The sequence below is a fragment of the Chaetodon auriga genome, chromosome 21, assembly GCF_051107435.1.
Source record: "Chaetodon auriga isolate fChaAug3 chromosome 21, fChaAug3.hap1, whole genome shotgun sequence".
Lineage (NCBI taxonomy): Eukaryota > Metazoa > Chordata > Actinopteri > Chaetodontiformes > Chaetodontidae > Chaetodon > Chaetodon auriga.
Genome location: NC_135094.1, coordinates 7,186,746 through 7,206,774, shown reverse-complemented (window position 1 = coordinate 7,206,774; position 20,029 = coordinate 7,186,746). Strand labels below are relative to the sequence as shown.

Sequence of the window (20,029 nt, the reverse complement as noted above, 5' to 3'; positions counted from 1 at the left end):
GTGTATTGAGAGGCTGTCTGATTTTCTTTAGACTGTCAAATACGTGGTATTGTGTTTTCAGGAGATTGCCGGCGGAGAGCAGAGGCAGCACCAGAAGTAAAAGCCTTTGACACAGGGCATTGTGCGTGTGTCCAGCCAAGTGTGTGGAGGATTTCTAAGCTTTCTGGAGGTTTAAAGTGAAAGGAGAAAATTGTGAAGTACAACGAAGACCGAAGAAAGAGCGAAAGATAAAACGTGCTTGAATAGGATGTTGGGTAAATATGAGATGAGGTGGAATGTGCAGTGCTGATTTGGAGGAAGTCGTTTGTGTCGTCGTACAATCAGATAAAGGAAGTGAAAGTGCCAATGCAGCAACACACAACCATGAAGTCATCACCAGTCACTTTGGCGTTATGTTTTTGTTTACCTTAATTTAGGCAGGTAGACTAAACAACCCTGCCTCTTTATCTTCTATCTTGTTTACAATCGTAGATCATAACATGAGATGATTTGCTGTACTGTGTTCATGTTTACCTTGCGACGCAGCTGGATTCATGAGATCACACAAGAGCCATGTCGTCAAGCTACGTCATTCTCATGTCTGTCTGGTAAATATGCAGCTACAGCTAGCATCCGTGAAGCTTAGCTTATGCTAACAATAGCTGCTTTTAATGCCATATTAATTAGTGGAATAGCTTGAGCCAGCCTTAACAAAAAGCATGTAAACAGAGCTCTGGATAAATTAGCGAGTTGCCCACGAGTTCAGATTATTTTGTAAATACGATGTACAGTTTTAATAGGAATAACAACATAACGACGGCAAAGCATGTAGTCAGAGGACTTGACACAACTAAATGAAGTCACATCTTCACTCCCGCCTCCCTCTCCTGCTCTTCTCACTGTGTGTGTGCTGACAGCGCTCTATATAGAGAGCAGGGAGGTCTTTAGGGAAGGATTGATTCCTCTCATGATATGCTGTGCTCCTGATTTCCAAAGTGATAGATGTGTTTTGATAGCCCGCCCACTGTATGAGAAGACATATGGTGACATGAAATGGGCTTTTATAGGCTTGGCCTCAATGAGACTTTTCCCCAAAATCCTCTTTTCTTTCCGCGCAGGGAAAGAAAAATGCCTCAGGCAGCCACTTTACATGTATGCTGTATTTTTGTTGAACTTCTGCAAAAAAAGGCAAACAGATCCCTTTATAAGAGAGTGATTTCTTACTCTGGGTTGTTTGGTGACATTATTGTAAAACTGTCCATCCTTAAGACCAAGTGAGGTGAAGAGCATTTCCCATGTCTAACAGTGATATAAAGGAGTAGTTTGACAATTTAAGAAAAGCACTGGTTCACTTTCTTCAGTGTTGGATGAGAAGAATGATATCCCTCATGTCTTTATGGTAAATATAAAGCTACAGCTAGCAGCCAGTTAGCTTAGCGCAAAGACTGGAAACAGCTTCCATGGCAAACCTAGCAATGATAACAAAACATGCCTTCCTGCACCTTTAAAGCTCAATAATTAACATGTTATCATTGTTTAATCTGTAAAAAAACAAAGTGTAAAAACATGAGTTCACAATTTTATGGGGGATATGTGACTATTTCTTGGCTGGGAGCACTCAACCTGTTCTTACACTGCAAGAAATGAGATATACCATCTTAATTAGTGAGCTTTAGAGGAGCTGATAGGTGCATTTGATTACCTTTGGACAAAGCCAAGCTATTCCCCCCTGTTGTTAATCTTAATGCCACGCTAAGCCAACCGGCGGCTAGCTGTTCTTCGTATTTAGCGTACAGACACCAGAGTGATATCAGTCTTTTCATCTAACTTCCCAGTAAGAAAGCATATTTCCCAGCATGTTGAACTATTTCTGTAATAATACATGTGTGCTAAACATTTCCAGAACTTATTGCTCTCAGATTTTAATATTGATACTTTTTCCTCTTGTCCAGAAAAGACCATGTTTTTAGTGGTTTTTAGTTGTTACTGGAAAGTAAGAGCCAGTCTTTAATGTTTGAACCCTGTCTGTCATCATAAAAATCATGCAGTTTTTTCACAATTTTCAACAAGAAAAGAGTGGCAGCAGCAGGGAACAATAGATGCCCCCTTTTCTGTAGCAAGAATAATTTTAAACAAGAGTCATTTGTTTAAAAAAAAACACACTTTTTTCAAGATACTGTGGCTGTTAATGTCTTATTAATTCTTCAAATGCTCCTCAGAGGTACATTGAATTGGATACATGTGATTGTCTCACCCAAATGCCATGTTTTCCTTTCATTCTGAGAAAAATATGTTTTCAAAGGTACATTTTAAGGTGTCTAATGAGTATTTTTCCAATTCAGGCATAGCCAGAAGGAGAAACAAAAGCTTGTCCTTTGAACAAATCTTGAAGTAGCAGCTGACTTTGCTAAACTTCTTGTCAGCAGGGAAATTAAGACACTGTTTGGTTCTGTTGTCGTCAGTGCTTTATTCGTTATGCAAAGGCCATTCCCTCGTGATGAATAGTGGGCGTTTTCCCCCTTTTCTGAGTCCATTAATATCCATGTTTACAGGCTGCTAAATGATGCAGCTCTAGTTTGTGTTGACTGAGCACGTCCCTCTCTGTGGAGAGATCTATTTGTGCCTCGTTGAAGGGACGAATAAATTGGAAAAGTTAACATAATCCCATTTTGTTGTCATGGTCTCTTCGTTAGCGCCTGTGATTAATGATGCGGAGTAAAAACACACAAAGGAGGATGGAAAGGAGTACACAGGAGAGTAAAAGGGAGAATCAGTCAGACTCATAACCCCATGGTGATATATAACTGCTCGCTCAGCATATCCTCCTTGAAAGCCCCTCAGATTTGCCCTTCTGTTTTTGATAATGGTGCTAATTAATTGCCATTGCTAGCAGAAGCAGCCTGCAGCACGAGGCCAGAGACAGAGAGCGAAGTTATAGTTGTTGGGTAATGAGGAGCTTTAGCTTTTGACTGCAGGCCAGACGTGTTGTCTTCCTGAAAGATACTGTAACTAACTACTGCTAACAGCTCTACAGAGGGAGGACGAGTAGCCGTGGAGGGAGAGAACATGGATGTTTGATTTTATGAGTCGCTGAAGGCTAAATCCACCATAAAAGTGATATATTGAACATCACACATTGCTTTTTCTAACCATGCAAGCATGTTTGAGAGGGAAAATTTCCCTTCTGTTAGTAGTTATATGTTATTTTCTCTTTTTCTTCCTCAGGGTTCATCTACACAGGTGACGTTGTCCACCGGATGCTAACAGCTACACAGTACATCGCTCCTCTCATGGCAAACTTTGACCCCAGTGTCTCCAGAAACTCCACCGTCATCTACTTTGACAACGGTAACAGCTGATATCTTATTTCTGCCTGAATGTGTAGCCGTTGTGTTCTCACTCACACAGTTTTGGCTCCAACTAGCCATTTGTTTTGGTAACGACAGAATGAAATTAGTTTTCCTGCTGCCAACTTTGTGCTAACAAGCTCCAGAAAATACTCAAACAGAGAGAGAAATGAATCAGCTAACTGCTGGTTAGCAAACTGTACCACAATTTCTTTTTAAGCTCTGTGAGTCACGAAAAACAGGCATCCAGCAAACTGACAAATGTCATGGAACGCTCAATAAATTACACCCCTCCATAACCCTCTATGACTACAGTAACATTCCCCATAATTCCACTTACTCACGTTAAACCAAACATATTGGACATCAACAATTTCTCAACTGATTTTACAGAAAGTGTATTACAATACATTATTTGATACAGTATGTATCAGTTTTATCCAAATTCGCACAAAATAATGGTGAAATTAATGCAGATAATCTGTTATTACTTAAGAGATATGAGTCATCTTCAGAGAGAAATTCATGAAATAGCAGTTCTTCCTAATTAGATTGTATTTATTGAACTTCCCATGACCTCTGCAGCATCGCCTTAAATTCCATTCTCTGACTTCTAACCAAACTGTTGCCCTTCCTCTCTGTCCGCACCTTTCCTTTGCCATCTGTGATGGTTGTTACCCATCATGTCAGTCATAGCCGTCTAATCCCTCCGCAGCAGAGTGACTGACCAACTGTGTGACCTTCTACAGTGGAGCTCATCAGACTTTAACCAAACTGGCAGCCGATCGATTCTCAGCCCGCTTGCTTCTCAACACACTGTCCATCAGTCAATGTCCTGCCAATACATCAGAAGAACTGTATGGTGTGCTGTGTTGTGTGAGAGTCGGTGCTGCTCTCCATCAGACTGTAAGCAGTTTGATGAGGCCTATTGTTTGTTCTCAACTTCACAAAGACGGTGTGAAGCTTCTTTGTCAATTTTAACAAAAACCTTGACTTATTGTGTTAATTAGAATCTGACAAATGCAGAATACATGTGTTTGGCTAAGAAGTGAGTTTTTCAAGTGATATCACACAATTATAGAGGAGTGTTTCAGCACATAAGAGATTTGACTGTTGTCGCCAGCGTGACCGTAGTGAGAGCACCACAGTGGTAAAAATACCTCTCACAGCCTGTTTGACACTTAGACTTAATACAACTGCAGAACTCTGCTGTAACGTCCATGCATAGTAAGCAAGTATGTATTAATCCATTGCTCATTGATTAATGTCAAGACTTCTATCTCCTAAAGAAGCTGCAACACTGATCCTCTTCAAATATTTATTATATGAAGAAGCAGTAGTTTTTAGAACAAATGTGCTCTTCATCAGGCCCAGAGGAATCAAATATCCAATTTACACTGAGATGATGACGTTTTAAATTAGACTGAAATTACAAGGAAATTTGCACTTCCAGTCAATTGAGACCAACAGAGCTGTTGTAGCATTTATCTGATCCCTGATCAGTTCAAGCACTGAAATATCTGTGCTGGTGACAATACACTTTTCTGTGTGGGTGAACAATGTGGATTTGAGCTGATGAGACGCTAAAACTTAAGTTTGTTTAGTTCATAAATACGACAAATCCATGTATTTGTGTGAGTTTACAGCTAGTTGTTTGCTAACAAGCTTGTTATTGCTAATTGCTAATAACTAAACTGTAAAATGACAAGTGGGCCTCACACTGTCATCACTTACTGGGATTCTTGAGTTGAACCGCCATTGTTAACGTTATTAGTGACACTTGAAATGTCTATTCAAATGGTCATAAATACAGTTCAAAAAGTGTTCAATGTGAAACAGACTAAACATAATTAAACCGATTTTAGAGCTGATGCTGTCTAAACCTCACTAAACCTCTTGAAAAAATCTGCTTCGCCGTGCTGAGGGTGGTCTTGCGTAATAGAGCTAGATTCCATTTGTTTGTTTTGAGTTTATACAGCATGTTAAGCTTGTAAGTGGAATTAGAAACAAGGCCAGTGTGTACTCCCTCCAGGCCTCCTCACCCACTCTGTATTTTTAGCCAGGAAGCCCCAGATAGCGTGGCAGCCTCCCCTCCTGAACTCAATGCATTTTAAGTAGACTTATATTAGGCTTTAACTTGTGCTGACTGAGGAAGCACGCCGTGCCATAAGGCAGCAATTTAGTGCTCTGGTCCTCTCAGATATTCCCTGCCTTCTCCTACACTCTGTCCTCCTTAATGCATTACACAGCAGCTCCTCAGCACTGCCTCCTTTTCCTTATTTCCCATCCAAACACTCAAAATAGTGAAGAATGCCCTGCAGTTGCTGCCCTTCACTCAACAGTTGTCAAGCTGCGATATTAGTCGCATGATATTAAATGTCAATGAAAGATCATACCCAGACTTGTCTCAGCTCCTGCTTTAACACATGCAACATCCATGTCGAGTGCTAGAGGCTGTCTGTTCACACCACATGGAATTTATAATGGGGTTTCCTGTGCGAGCGGACGCCTGTGCTCTCCACACTGTCAGCAGAGGAGCTAAATCTCATCTTTGCTTTGGATGGAGGAGCTCTGGCTGTGTGATGTAAAAATTGATTCGTTGTGTTAACAGACCTTTATTGCCCTGGCGTATGGTCAAATGGATATCTCAGAGAATGACTTTCCCGTCAATAGGCTCTCTGAAGTCCACAGTAAAACACAATAGTGTTAAAAGTAATGCGGGGCCCTGCTGTCTGCAGGGTAGAGCTGAGGGCCCCGTGAGTCTGGTGCTAATTTAACGTACATACTCACATTAAGGCAACACCAAAGGATGAGTCCTTGTGGTCAAGTGTGATGCAGAGTTATAGTTGGTGGTTTACAGAAGGTTACTTGTGCAGCTCAGACTACTGAAACCTTACTTACTTAAACTGATATCTCAAAAAATGAGCAACTAAAGCCAAAACTACAGTATAAGCATGACTACATGACTCTAAAGGTGAAAAGTATGTCCTTTTCTTATGCACTCTTTAAGTTACCGTCAGTGTTGTCCTTCTGCTTCACGTTACCTCTGCTGGTGAACGCTGTCAGCCAGTGTAGCTGGAAGTATTTTCTTTTTACTTTTCCATAAGAAGAAGTCATTTACAGCACCGCCATTCGCGCCTGCACAGTATGAAAAACTTTCACTGTCGTGAAAATTGCCGGAGCTACATAATCCATCACAGCAACCACCACTCCTTGATTTGGTTTTGTCAAAAGTTTCAGTTTTATTGCTGTTTCATCCTGCTCCAGTGGAGTGTTTTCATATCACTGCTCACACTACTTCAGTGTCAATCACCTCACACCCACAGGGGGAACTGAAGCCTCTGCCAGGAAATAAGCCCTCACAAACATATCGCCTTGCAAACATGATTGTTACATTAATGTCTTCTTACTCACACCCTGTTGGCTGGTCAGTGGTTCATTTCACGCTAGATCTGAGACAGTAGAGATGGTATTTCAAAGCCAGTGAAAAGCAGATCAGTGTGAGCTATTCGCAGGCAGCAGTGACGCCTGTTTTTCCCTCGGTGATTCTCTCATATGTGGTAATGGGCTGTATGAATTTTCATGATGCCTCTTTTTCCCTTAGGTACCGCTCTGGTGGTGCAGTGGGACCATGTCCACCTACAGGACAACTACAACCTGGGAAGCTTCACCTTTCAGGCGACGCTGCACAACACCGGCAGGATTGTTTTTGCATATAAAGAGGTCAGGGCTCCTTTACCAAAGCAGCTTTTTTATTTTATCTCCGGTATCGAAGACAGTGAAACGCATTTAAATGAAGCTACTACATTACAGGTGAACAACATGATCCGCGCTAGAATATTTCAGGGCTTGATGGAGGCTTTTCACGGAAAATGAATAACACACAGCTCACATGCTCTTTTGAGTTTTCAGCATGTGTTTTCACTCTGGTCATTACACAGAAGAGTGACGCCCACATGACTGAGAAAATCAGTTTAATGACGGCCGCTCCTTGAGAAAATATCACTTAATGCCCTCATGCTGTTTCCACATGTTTGATTTGTTCGTGACATTATTTCAAATTGTATCACGTTTTTATTAAATGTCCCAATAGTGTCTATTAATTTTCTTTATTTCAAAAACAAATAGATATAAAAGTTAACTGAACATAGAAAAACATGCGGCAATGAAAAATATTATCCAGCAGAGACTGCTGCAAGAGTCTGAAATTGCAATAACTAAGTAATGATCTGTGGTAATTGCAATGGTTACAACAGCAGGGCTCCTTCTTTTATGACTCAGGCCTCTTTTGTGTTATTTTCACCTTTTAGACGAGCTGATCTGAAAGCTGCTGGAGTGCTGCTGTTATTGGTCTGAAAAGAGCAACCAGACCTCCTTCTTATTTACTTTGAAGAATTTATCTGCGGAACATTGAGGACTTTTTGTCCAGTTTCTCTTTACTTTTCTTTTTGCTTCCTTCTGTGTCTGAAATGTTTATTCTGTGCACCAAAGACAGACGTATGCTTATTGAAGTTGCATAATGCCCCAGCACATTCCCATGGGAGATGATGATACATTGGTGGAATTGTCGGTGCTGTCAGGCGAGGCTGTCCCAGTCGGACCATCGTGGTTCTGGTAATTGATTTTCTCCTCTTCTATTTCAGATCCCCATTGAGGTGTCCCAGATCAGCTCTGTCAATCACCCGGTGAAGGTGGGCTTGTCTGATGCCTTTGTGGTGGTCCACAAGATCCAACAGATACCCAGTGAGTCTCAAACACACATTTAAATCACGTCAGATGGAAACATCAAAAGTCCACTGGAGGCATAATTTTCAACCATCTCAGTTAGCGTTAATTAGCTAATTAGCCGAGGAAACCTGCTGATGAAGACTAGAATAGCAAGAAATGATAAACTGCTTTTGTTCACTTTTGTGTGAAATCAAAAGGCTCGTTGTTTTAAAAATCACCAAGAGTCTGGAGTGGTAAACCTGCCACTGAGCCGGAGAGCCCCTGCAGATCCACACCCACATTTCAGATGTACAGATGCAGGAGTTTAAACAACAGATGAAAGCGGTGGTTCGGTGAATGGTAAAATCTGCATAAAATGCAAGTGAAAAATGAATAAGGGATGCTTATTTTGAAGTGCAGCTCTGCTTCATGAATTCCAAATCTAGCAGCGACGCAAGAGGCAAAGCAACTGCCCAGTCGAAATGAAAAACAAACGAAGACTGTGTGTTTGTCCGCGTGTGTATCTGTGTGTGTAGGCAGCTGTTTTAGAGTAATAAACGTTCGTATTGATTAAAAGATCCTTCATTTAATACAATCTATGGGGAGTTCTCCACCTCTGCAGGTCAGTGATGCTGTGGTAAATTACATCCAGTAATGCAAAGCTTGACGGCGTAGCAGCAGTAACTAAGGGGGGCGGGGCCTAGCAAAGAGTCATTACGATGACTGAGTGCATTGTCTCATCAGCTTCCTATTTACCCTTTAAACTGTGTCTCGTACCTCTGAGTTCAGCCTGGCCTGTTTTGCTTTAGCTCCAGCTGTCGCCACCTCTTCTCCAACACTGTTCCATCTCTCTCAGTGGGCAGCAGGCAGAGCTGTGGGCACAGCTCCAGATCTGCCTCTCCCATTTGCTTTTGAGGTACTGCAATTTAGGCCCATTAAATTTAAAGCAATGCGAGCAAAGGGGAGACACTTCAGACCTTTTCATCCACAGTCAAACTCCCTCTCTCTCTCTCTCTCTCTCTCTCTCTCTCTCTCTCTCTCTCTCTCTCTCTCTCTCTCTCTCTCTCTCTTTCTCTCATGGGCTCTGATTCAAAGTCTGCCACAATAATGAGTTGTCAAGTATGATTTATTCAGCCATTTAAACTCTGTTTTGGTTGCGTGTGTGAAACTTGCATCGCATTTATTTCAAAGTTAATAACTTATAACTTAAAATCCATTACATAGTAAGGGCCTTTTTTTGTCCTTCGTTGGGCATCTTCATGTTAACTTGGATGTGGAGGCAGTTGTAGCTCAATATGTCACGAGACTGACATTTGTAAGTCTGCTATAAGAGTAAAACAACTCTACAAAACACCACATCCTTGGAGTGGTAGGATTTTCTGACATGGACTTTGTTTTCTGTCTCATTTGAAGCCTTTTTCGACAAAATCTCTTTCTCGAAGGCTGTAGTTGGCACTGAGTGATTTGTATATTGAACCTGTTAGCGCAGTCATCCGAGACTTCATAAACCGAGCTGCCTTTGATGCCTCTGACACAGCGTGATGAAACCAGTGTGTGCAGCTTCTTGGTTATGGAGTGATGAAATCTTGAATGGAAGCAGATTGAAACCGAGGTATTGTGTTGAACATGAATGACGTCTCTGAGGAGTGTTTCTCTTCTTTGTGTGCTCTGATCGTCTGCAACGATCACATCACTGCACTTACTGTACTTCTCAAGAAACCTAAATATTTTAAAATGTCTAATTTTTGGAGAGATCAAACAACGAAATACGATACCTGCCTTGCCCTCATTTACAAGTATCACATTAAATCCAAATGATGTGTCCGTATTTGAGACACTGCTTGATAATTGACGTCTTACTTAGTGTTGTTACGCCCGTCAAAACTTTCTGTTGTAAAATGCTGTTTCCCACAACAACAGTGTCAGGTTTACCACAAAAAATTCTTCGTAATTTTTGAGACAAGCCTCTGGTTTCACGCATAAAAGAACGAAAGCGGCTTCTTATTTTCTGCCTCTGGTGTTGTGGATCAAAATTCTTCGGAAACGTTTAAACAGACAAAGGCAGACAAAAGCAGTCTTCTCATGTTAGCCTGTGTCTCAAATAACAACTATCAGGCAGAATTTATCAACTATAGCTAGCTAACTAGTGAAGCTAATGTTAGCGCCAAGAGCTGGTTGAGAAACCAGGTAACTGCTGTCTTTGTGTAGCGCTGTCTCAGGTGACGTTGGCTGGGGTTGCTGGAATTTTAAGTTCCAAGCTAATCGTTAGAGAAGTGAAACACGCAGTTTAATCCACATTTCTGTCCTTTAGTTTTTGGTTTCAGGAAGGCTAAATGAAAGAGACAACCCTCCAAACTCTTTAAATGGAGTGTCGTACTACAGCCCGATGCACAGTGTTTCAACATGAGGAGTAATCCTTATATTGACAGGCCAGCAGTGCCTAGTGATGGTTCGTTACGTTATGATTGGACAGTCACGATTTTTTTTAAATTAGGAGTCAATTCCTAAGACTGCCTTCAGTCACTGCAAGCAAAATCGAACTCCTGCAGCAGCTGAAACAAACAAAGCCTTGCTTTCTTGCTGTACAATGAGCCAGCAGAGCACACAGGTTCATGTCCATGTCTGAAGGAAAAGGGCAGTATTTGCATCCTGCACCCGTCAAGGCCTTGATGTCCGTGCAGTCTGTGGAGACAGCAAAGGATGCAGCATCAAAGATCCAACAGTTCTTACAGTAACAGTCCTTATATTGATGCAAATGATAGAGAATGGCACTTAAATAGGATGCTATACATAGATGGATGGGGACTAACCTTTAGGAAGAGCAAGAATCAGCAGTTTTCATGGTGAAACAGTCCATCATTGTAGGATGGTTAGAGTTAATGTGTTATCTTAAGTCATTTGTTCTTGATCTCTGCATGTACAGTAGAGATGTAGGTTGGAAACGATGCAGCTGAGAAGACCGTTCTTGTAAAGTAATGTTATTAATTTGTCTGAAAAAAAGGAGGTTGTGCTTGGGATCTGTCTAGATCTGCTTCAGATCTTATTTAACAGCGATTATCTGGGTGGAAGAAATAAGTGTGACATTTTTCAGCATGTATCGAGGCAGTCGTGCCAGATTAATAACTGGCCTCTGATGGGGGGAATGTTAAGATTCCATATCCTGGGAACATTAAACCTTAATTACCAGAGAAAAAACAGAGAGGAGAGGCATGACCGCTGCAGGCTGTACCATGAAGAAGTGTTTCTACTTGGTTAATTGTCTCTGAGGCCAATTACTGCACAGCAACCATGGCAACAAGGGGACGTTTTTTTAACCGACTGTAGCTTCGCCACGGATTAAAAGCTCAAATAAAACATTTTACACTGCTTCCAGGCAGAGCAGGCCGACAGCCCATCCAGTAAAAGAAAGAGATGAGAGAGACGATTTGTGGGTGTCCTGTGGCCACGGTGTGTAATTAACAGGTCAGGTACAACCACATGTGGAGACCCAGGTTTTAATAAACTTTCTCAGTGCTAGATTCTGCAGTATCAGTCAGTGTGAGTTATCCTGAAAATTAAGATAAAACCACCTCAGTCTTTGGATTAATAATTGTGAGTCCCAGGAGGAAGATGCCAAGACCGGAGCTATTAATTATATACAGTATGCAGTCTTCATTCTGTTTTTCTATTTAAGCTTGGGAGGAAACAGCGTTATTTAATATATTAGAGAAGAGCCAAGAGTGTAATCGTGAGCTTTAAGAGGTCGACTGAGGGTGTTTTAATATTTTGTACAAACTGCCGGAGTGCTGTCTGATGAGCGGGCAATGCAGTGCCTGCCATCTCACCATCGATCCTTTACTCAATGCACTGACATCGCATTTCTACTGATTTCCAAACAGTTCCTGTGATTTTATGAAAGCAAGTATCCAGACACACACGTTTTTTCCATTATGTTTCACAGCTGAAAAGAGCTGTTAACTTCTCTGGATGTGATTTTGATTTGAATGGGATATTGACCGTCTTGTGTGTAATTGACGACACACTTCTGCGAACCTTTGTTTGATAAAATCAGTGGAAGGTAGCTAAATCCTCATTAGGCCTTGTTTATGTTGTGGCTGAGACCAAGCTATAATTGATCTGATTGGCTTCCTTCCACCTACAAACCAGAAGCCCGTGAGGCTGCACAGTCTGCCCACACATCAGCAGCCTCAGGCTGGGGTACTGACCTTCCTCTGGCCCCCACCGTGTCATTAGGCACCTGATAATCCCTTTGCTACAGGCAAGAGGAAGTCAGGCACCCGGGGAGGAGAGAAGGGGAAAGGAAGGGCGGTCTTATTCTCAGGTTATACGGAGCTGGCTCACATTTGCTGCTTTGATCAGTTGTTCCGTGTATAATCAAACCAAGCAGGTCTGCAGGGAAACAACATCCTCTCACATGAGGAGAGCAACAGTGTAACACACACACACACTCAACTCAGCTAACCTTCAATACTGTTAAATCAAATGTATTTTTTATTTACTTATTTGCGTTCTTGTCCTCAAACCTAAGGGAAATGTGATGTATTGAGCCATGCCACATGTACGTTTCTGTGCTTCCTAATGTTTTTTTTTTTTTACAGACTTACTGTTTAATGGCTGTAATACTTGTATAGAACGTTTCATAACCCAATTAGGGTTTACATTGACCACTGTATTAACAGCACTAGATACCACACATGAAAAAAGCCTTTCTCACTTTAACAAAGGATGTACTTTAGCCTTGTCTTTTTCAATTCCACCGACGGTAGTGAAGATGCATGACCAGCAAAAGCAAGCAGCCCATTTCACACTGACCCATATGAGTTATAAGGGCCAGAATGCAATGAGAGTCAATGATGTATCTAATCAATTGCTCCATCTTACCCCGGCTGATGACTTGCTGTTACAGATGACTGGGAAGGCAGCCTTTCAACAGGGTCTGATTGATATCGGCTCCCAGGGGAAATTGCTATCGTCCATTGCCAAGTTGTGGGCTGATGCTTGGGCACAAAGCGAGGGGAGAAATAAAGTGCTGTGGTAGCATCCCTTATGACCTGATTCTGCCTCCTGCTCTCTCTCCTCTTTCTTCAGGGACCACTTGTCCCAGTTTTTATCTCTGGGTGGAAGATTTGTGATGGTTTGTTCGCTTTCTCACTCTGTCTCCTCTTTCTTCAAAAATATAGACGTGAGGCGGAGGACAATCTACGAGTACCACCGCGTGGAGCTGACGAAGACGAAGATCACCAATTCTACAGCCGTGGAAATAATGCCTTTACCCAGTAAGAAGAATTTATTGTAACTGCTTTAAGCTCAGTCAGTGTGGGCCTCTGGACAAGTATTATTAGATGGATTCCTTCTCATTATATGACATATAGACCTTTTCCTTGGCTGTATGTCCATTAGGCTATTGATTGTATTAACAGTTTGAGATCTGACCGGTTTTGACCCTTTCTCCTCTCCAGCCTGTCTCCAGTTCACCAGCTGTAGCTCGTGCATCTCCTCGCAGATCAACTTCAACTGTAGCTGGTGCCATCGGCTCAACAGGTTGGACTGAACACTTTCACCCTCAAAAGATTCACCCGTTTCTCCTCTTCCTCCTCTCCCCCCGACACATTCTCACCGTGGCTGCAACTGAAATGAAAAAATGTCTCCCAGAGCCCAACGTGACTTGTTTTGTCTGACAAACAGAAGCTGAAGATGTTCAGTAGCAACTCACATGGAGTCATTGGACAATCAAAAGTTACTGGAATGATTGATCAATCAAAATAGTCACTACAACTTCTCTTGTCCTTCAGCTAATCAGTAACAGGAATCAATCAATCAGGAACCCAAAACAGGAATGTTCAGCGTGAACACTTTGATATTTGAATAACTTAATTTGGTCAAGGTTAAACTTATGTTCTGTCTGTGGTTTTGCATATTTTAATTACAAACAACAGCCATCTGGAGAACTCACAGCCGTCCACGGTATCTGTTACCGCTGCAGCAGAGTCGTACTCAGTGAATGGGAATGTAGTTCTACCATTTAGATGAGACAGCAGCTCATCACTCAACTCACACCTGTTCTGTCAACCTCTGCTCCCCTTTTTATCTTATCCTTCCCGTCTCCCCTGCACTTCAAACAAAGCTAAATATTTGAGCTGCTAAAAGAAGTGTTAGCGCTCCTCCTCAGACTTTCCTGACAGCTGAAATGTGAGCTGAGGCGGGGTTTGTTTTGCTGGATGAGAAAAGTTTGGGTGAAAAAGGCAGCGAGAAGAAGAAATAAATTATGGAGAGACAGTTGTGTAATCATTCCTAGACTGAAAGTTAAGACAGTTCCAACTTGCAAGTCAACAGATGTCTGCTGTCCTAATAAATGTGTAGCCTGGATGTTTTTTTGGAGGCTGTTGTTGGGGTTTATTCAGTCTTGCTCGGGACAGCCACCATCTCTTCTCTTTCGTACGCTGCTGCACTTTGAATGCCTTGTGCATCAAATATTAATCCGCCACTCTATTATTTTGGACTCATCATTTATTCTGTGAGTAATGTGTTTGACGTGAGAAATGTGCAGCACTTCTGCTCCGTCCGCTGAGATTTGTTATTTAGGACTTGCGGGGGGGTTTTGAATTTGACTTTCCCTTCACTCTGCATCTTAAATTCTCCTGCCTTTGACAGAGACAAACTCATTTACAGTACAGTGCAGCAACATGAAGAAGTGTTTTTCCTCTTAGCAATTTATGGACACCGTGGAGAGATACTGTATGCCTGTAGCAGTGTTCTCATTAGGCTGCATTTTAATTAGCTCTCACTGTGTTAATATCTGACTGTTCAGCCTTACTCTGCCCTTTGTATCCTTTAGCCGCTTCCTCTGAAAAAGGCAAACATGCCTTGAACACCCACTAATTAAAAACGGTGGCAGCCTCGTTGGCTCCGGGGTTAATGAAAGGCGCTGACATTTTAAGAGAACAGCCCTGATGAACCTTTCTCACTGTGAAGTGCTGGGAAGGTGAGAGCGCGGCGCCTCTTTCATGCTAAGTTCTGAGCTAAAGAGCTTGTTGTGGCTGATGCGTGCAGTCGGTGCTGAAGCAGGTTAATAAAGCAGGACAGAATTTCCAGTGGAACCAGAGAGCCGTAAGTGCCCATGTAGCCCAACATTCATGTGTTTAGAGGAATTTTATAGCTGGTGAGCTTCAGGAATGCAGCTCTTTGGTCATTATGGAGACAAATATTGAGTTTTAATATGTCTCATTAGTGAATCTAATAACTGCGTAAAAAACAGCTCAGTCTCACATCATAGTGCGTACAAGCCACAAGAGGACAGCTTATCAGGTTATGCCTCGCATGGATGAAGGTGCAGTACCAGCAGGGGGTGATAATGATGGAAGCTAAGAACAAACGTAGTATAAAGGGCAACATCGGGGACAAGACCTTCACACAGGAGACCAGGGTTTGAGTCCAAAGTGAAGCCAGTACTCACTGTTGATTGTTTTAAGGAAGCAGTTATGAAATGTTTCTCAGCAAGTTTGCATTGTTTTAACAGAGAAGTCAGTCGTGATAATTGATGCATTAAGAATAAAGTAGTACAGCTCTGGTATAGCTGAACAATACATAATGAGTCAGACCATGAATGCTATTAAAAACAGGGGTTAAAAACAGTGCACGAGGTTACTTTCTGCAGCTTGAGAGACAAAAAGTCTTTCCTGAATTTGAGATAGCATTTCAAGAGGTGGGAGTAAAATCTCCTAATGAAATCTATCCATCCTGCTGTGAATGCAGGAAACCTGAGGAGAAACACTCTCTTTAGTGGATTCATTTATATTCAGATGAAGCACCGCTGCCCATTTGTAATTAAAAGCATTGTGGTTCACTGCGCTAGATGGCAACGAGCTGAGATGGATGCCATTGAGAAGAAACAAAACACAAGCTCCCCATAGGCACAGGTTAGACCAGACCTGCTCGCTAATATTGTGTCTCATTCTGCTTCCCTCTCCTTCCTCTCCGCAGGGAAAGCAGTCGGGCAAAAGTGGGGGATTAAGCGGAGGAATCTGTCTCGCCTGATTGAGCAGATGAGGCCGAATGTTTTTGGGGGGAAATAAAAGGAATGGGATGATTAGAGAGGTAGAAAGATGAAAATGGACTTCTTCACATAAAGCTATTACCATAACAATATGTTCAGTGGAGAAATGGGGCCTGCTGGGGATGTCTCAGACCCTACTGGACTCATATTGTCCTGGCAGCACAAAGCACAGATACCATTGGTGGTTTTAAACTACAGCTTTTCTGCTTTGCCAGTTAGTCATAGGTCGTTTTCGTCTGTGGGCATTTTTCTATACGTCTCCCACCTGCAGTGACACATAATTTGCAGACTACCACAGCTTTTCAACTCCAGTTTATTGGGCAGAGCACAGTGTGAGTGGGTTTACTGCTTTGCATGCTAACCTTTCCTTCCAGACACAATACTATTTGTGGCAAAGGGCCAAGACAGAAAGATGGCGAGTTCACCAGTGGGCGAGTTAAAATTTTGATCCGTTTACAGCATGAAGGATTAGCAGCTGCCGCCTCGATTACTGTCTGCCTTTTGAGGTTATTAAGAGTCTTGGACCGTGATACACAGTCGACTCAACAGAACCCTTATCCCAAGGCCCCATGACCTCTTGAACTTCCCCCTCGCAGATCCTCTGTCTTCACGCTGTACAAAGCTGCTCCCTCCTTGAATCCAGACCTCAGCGGGAGGCAGTGGGAGGTGCAGATGTTTGGCTTGATTCAGAGTAAAAATTTAAGAAGTATCATTATGTAAAATGAGAAATCATACCTGTGACTCCTATGAGCATGGTTTTAATGACACTACAGATCTGTTAAAGGGCCACCAGTTTTTAGAGATCAAGATCAGTTCACTTGTCATGAGGAGTACAAACTCTGTGACTCTTAATCTTTCCCCATGCACCAACCACACAACCATATTTATTAAACAGACTGAAGATTCCCCGTTGATATTTGATATTTGCTCCCTCTGCCTTCAGGTGTTCCAGTGGCTTTGACCGCCATCGACAGGACTGGGTGGACAACAGCTGCCCAGATGAGGTAAGCAGTCAAGATGAGGACTTAAAATAATAAGTCTGCTGAAATGTGTGTGTGTGTGTGTGTGTGTTTGTCTGCAGTCTGCAGCGAGATCCCTCTTAGATCCTTGCATGCACATCATTTGTGTGATTTCTGTGACAAAGTTTCCCCTCTTTCAGACGAAGGACAAGATGTGTGACGTCATCGACACCACACATCTCTACCCCTTCACCACCACGGTTGTCGCCAAAACAACGCCCAGGAGCAAAGAAGCCACTGCCGGCGGGGACACGCCCTCCACCTCCCACCCTCCCACCAGCGTCCCCACTGAAGGTAAAGCAGAAAACACAGCTGGAACGAGGCCACGGTGCACATCGCGCCAGAGCCGCCAGCTTTCCCGCCAGCAGTGACGGATACTCTGTCCTGGCTTGATGTTAAATGAAGTGCATTTGCTGGAACTGTGCTTTATTGGTACTGATGTGTCTCCTCTTTTACAACATGCAGAAGACACCTCTCTCTTTTGGATAAATATGTGCTGTTGCTCTCACTTCAGCTGAAACAATCATTCCAGATGGCAGGCAGTGGAGCAAGGCTCAGCAGCTGTGTTTGTACCAACTTTTAAACAATGCAAATTGAATAAGACAAATCTCACCAGTCCAAAATAGATGCGTCCTCACAAACCTGTGATCGTGTCGTTCAGCTCTGCCGGCTCGCCATCGATCTTTGTTCTCAGAAATCTTTTATTCCCTAAAAACGTCCTTTTCAGACGATGGATCGGCTGACGTGTCAAAAGTTTTCTCATCCTGCTATTGTTCTTAATCATTTTTCAGGTTAATTATAAAGCATTAGCTTTCATTATATGACTGTGAAGGCGAGTGATGGCCAATTTTCATTTCTGAAGGCTGAGCATTTAATAGGAAATTAGAATGGGCGCCGGCTTTTGTCACAGTAAGTGGAAAGTGACTTTACAATCATTTTGGAGTTTAGTGAAATTGGCTCGATCTGATCCAGATACCGGGGCTCTCTGAGAGCTGTTTCTTTTTATTACCTGCATTCTCTCTATCTCGTCTTTCAAGGTCGCGTTTTACATTTGAGGGCTGCTTCTTGTCGGGTCCCATTTTAGAGAAAAGGAGAAAACAGAATACAGAGGCACGGTGAAATTATGTTTTGCTTAAACAGACTGTCAATCTGTGTAGAATATGTCCCATAAAGCCACAGAGGCAGCGTACAGATGTGTAATATGTGGTCGGCTGAACATTCCAGTATGGCTGGCAGATCAGGAAAATATACTGGAATAAACACAGCATTTGGTTTCAATTCCGTTGTATTAAATAATCATGATTATGATTTCTGCCATAATTAAGCTTCCCTAACATAGAATACACACAAGTAAAAGAAAAAAGAGTAAAAACCCAACAGTAGTTTACAGTTTGCAGTGTTGCTTTGGCACCACGTTAGCATCTGAGAGCTAGTTCAGTAGTTAGCTGATTCTGTTAAATCTCAAATCAACAATCACAGCACAGCTAGAATAGAAAGAGAGCCCACAGACACCAACAAGGACGTTGGTGTGTCGATAACAGACGTCAGATCAGATATAAGTACTCACAAGGGCTCACGCTTCATCTGTAACGTTACTAATTTCCCCCCAAAGTTCAAGGTTCTCGTGCTTTTTTGCAGTTTATCGTATTGAGCACATGATTCGCTGCGGGAAGCTAACCCAACCCACGCTGCTGCATAATCTCAGAGTTATCTCATGCAAATCATCTTTGAACGGAGGACTCGGGGTTCCTCTGCTGATGATAGGAAAACGGCCAAGGTGTCCTTTAAAGTTTGTTTACTTCCATTTCTTTTTTTCTTCCTCGTCTCTGGAGACGTGGGAGTTACGAGTTGGCTGAATTTATGGTGCCAATTTTCAGCTCAATTCACTTTTTATGGCCTTTTGAGCAATTTATCTAAGTAAACAGGCTATTAATCTTAATCAGCTCCAGATGTGGTGGTGTTGAATCAAAATGATTGGAAGAAGCCACTCACCTACTCAAGTCTTACATTTTAGCGTGTCATCATGTGACATGTATATAATCAATACCATACGCACTGCACTGTATGTAGTGTCCCCCGTGCTCGCTTTGGGTAAATCTGGATGCACATTGAGCTGATGAATATCTAATCATTTCAGACATGCACTCTTCTCTGATGAAGTCATTTTACTGCACCCTTTTAAGAACCTGAGACCCCATCAAACGTAGGTGAGCCTTTGAAGGACATTCGGCTTCAACTGCGTCTGGCTCATGCTCAGAAAATGTCTATTGACCATCACAGGTTGATGGAAATGTGACTTATCTTATAGTTTACAAGATACATCAAATATGGCTGTAAAAGGAGAAGAAGAATTGCAAAATATGTGCAGGTGTTGGGTAGACTGCTCAATGCTGGTTTAAAATGTAAAGATAAACACTGAAGACATAAATTAGGCTCAGTGATTTCCAAAAACAGCTGGGGACTGTAGTTTTTTTTAGCAAATGCTCCACAAACAGAATGAAATGGTGCATTTGTCGGGGACATTTGGTCTGCCGGTGAGTCTTTTCGTGGGATTTGCAGAAAGTAAAGTGTAGAGTATCTACAGACTCAGCAGTTGGAGTGAGTGATTTTCTGAAGGTGTGCGACCTCACCAGAGGAACTTTATATTGAGGGCCTGATGGGAAATGTTGGAATGAGCTATGGCGGTCAAAGGGAGCATATCTGTTAATGTCCATAATCCACCTTAAAGGTCCTCTGAAAGGGACTTTTGGTCAATGCTTTGACCTTGGATGTGAGGTGATTTGGGTTGTTGTTCCTGAAAAAAGCATCTTCAACTAAATTTCTTCTGACGACTTAGTTTTAAGATATTTTTCCAGAACAACTAAATCCTTAAAGATGGCCTGAAAATCAGAGTTTTAAGAGACTAAACGACGTGAGACGGACTC

The 20,029-nt window shown here is 42.3% G+C and overlaps 1 protein-coding gene across 2 annotated transcripts in view; it reads left to right on the top strand.

The window, feature by feature from the left end:
* The window catches only part of plxdc2b (plexin domain containing 2b), an 80,267-nt gene that overhangs the window by 48,888 nt on the left and 11,350 nt on the right, over positions 1-20,029 (top strand). For both annotated transcript variants that reach the window (XR_013079393.1, XM_076761697.1), the window contains exons 5-11: positions 3,205-3,327; positions 6,931-7,049; positions 7,970-8,069; positions 13,214-13,309; positions 13,493-13,574; positions 17,030-17,090; positions 17,246-17,399. Coding sequence is in view for 1 of the 2 variants with exons in the window: in XM_076761697.1 (XP_076617812.1) it covers positions 3,205-3,327; positions 6,931-7,049; positions 7,970-8,069; positions 13,214-13,309; positions 13,493-13,574; positions 17,030-17,090; positions 17,246-17,399 (735 nt within the window). In the remaining variant the exon portion in view is untranslated. The remainder of the gene's footprint in view (positions 1-3,204; positions 3,328-6,930; positions 7,050-7,969; positions 8,070-13,213; positions 13,310-13,492; positions 13,575-17,029; positions 17,091-17,245; positions 17,400-20,029) is intronic.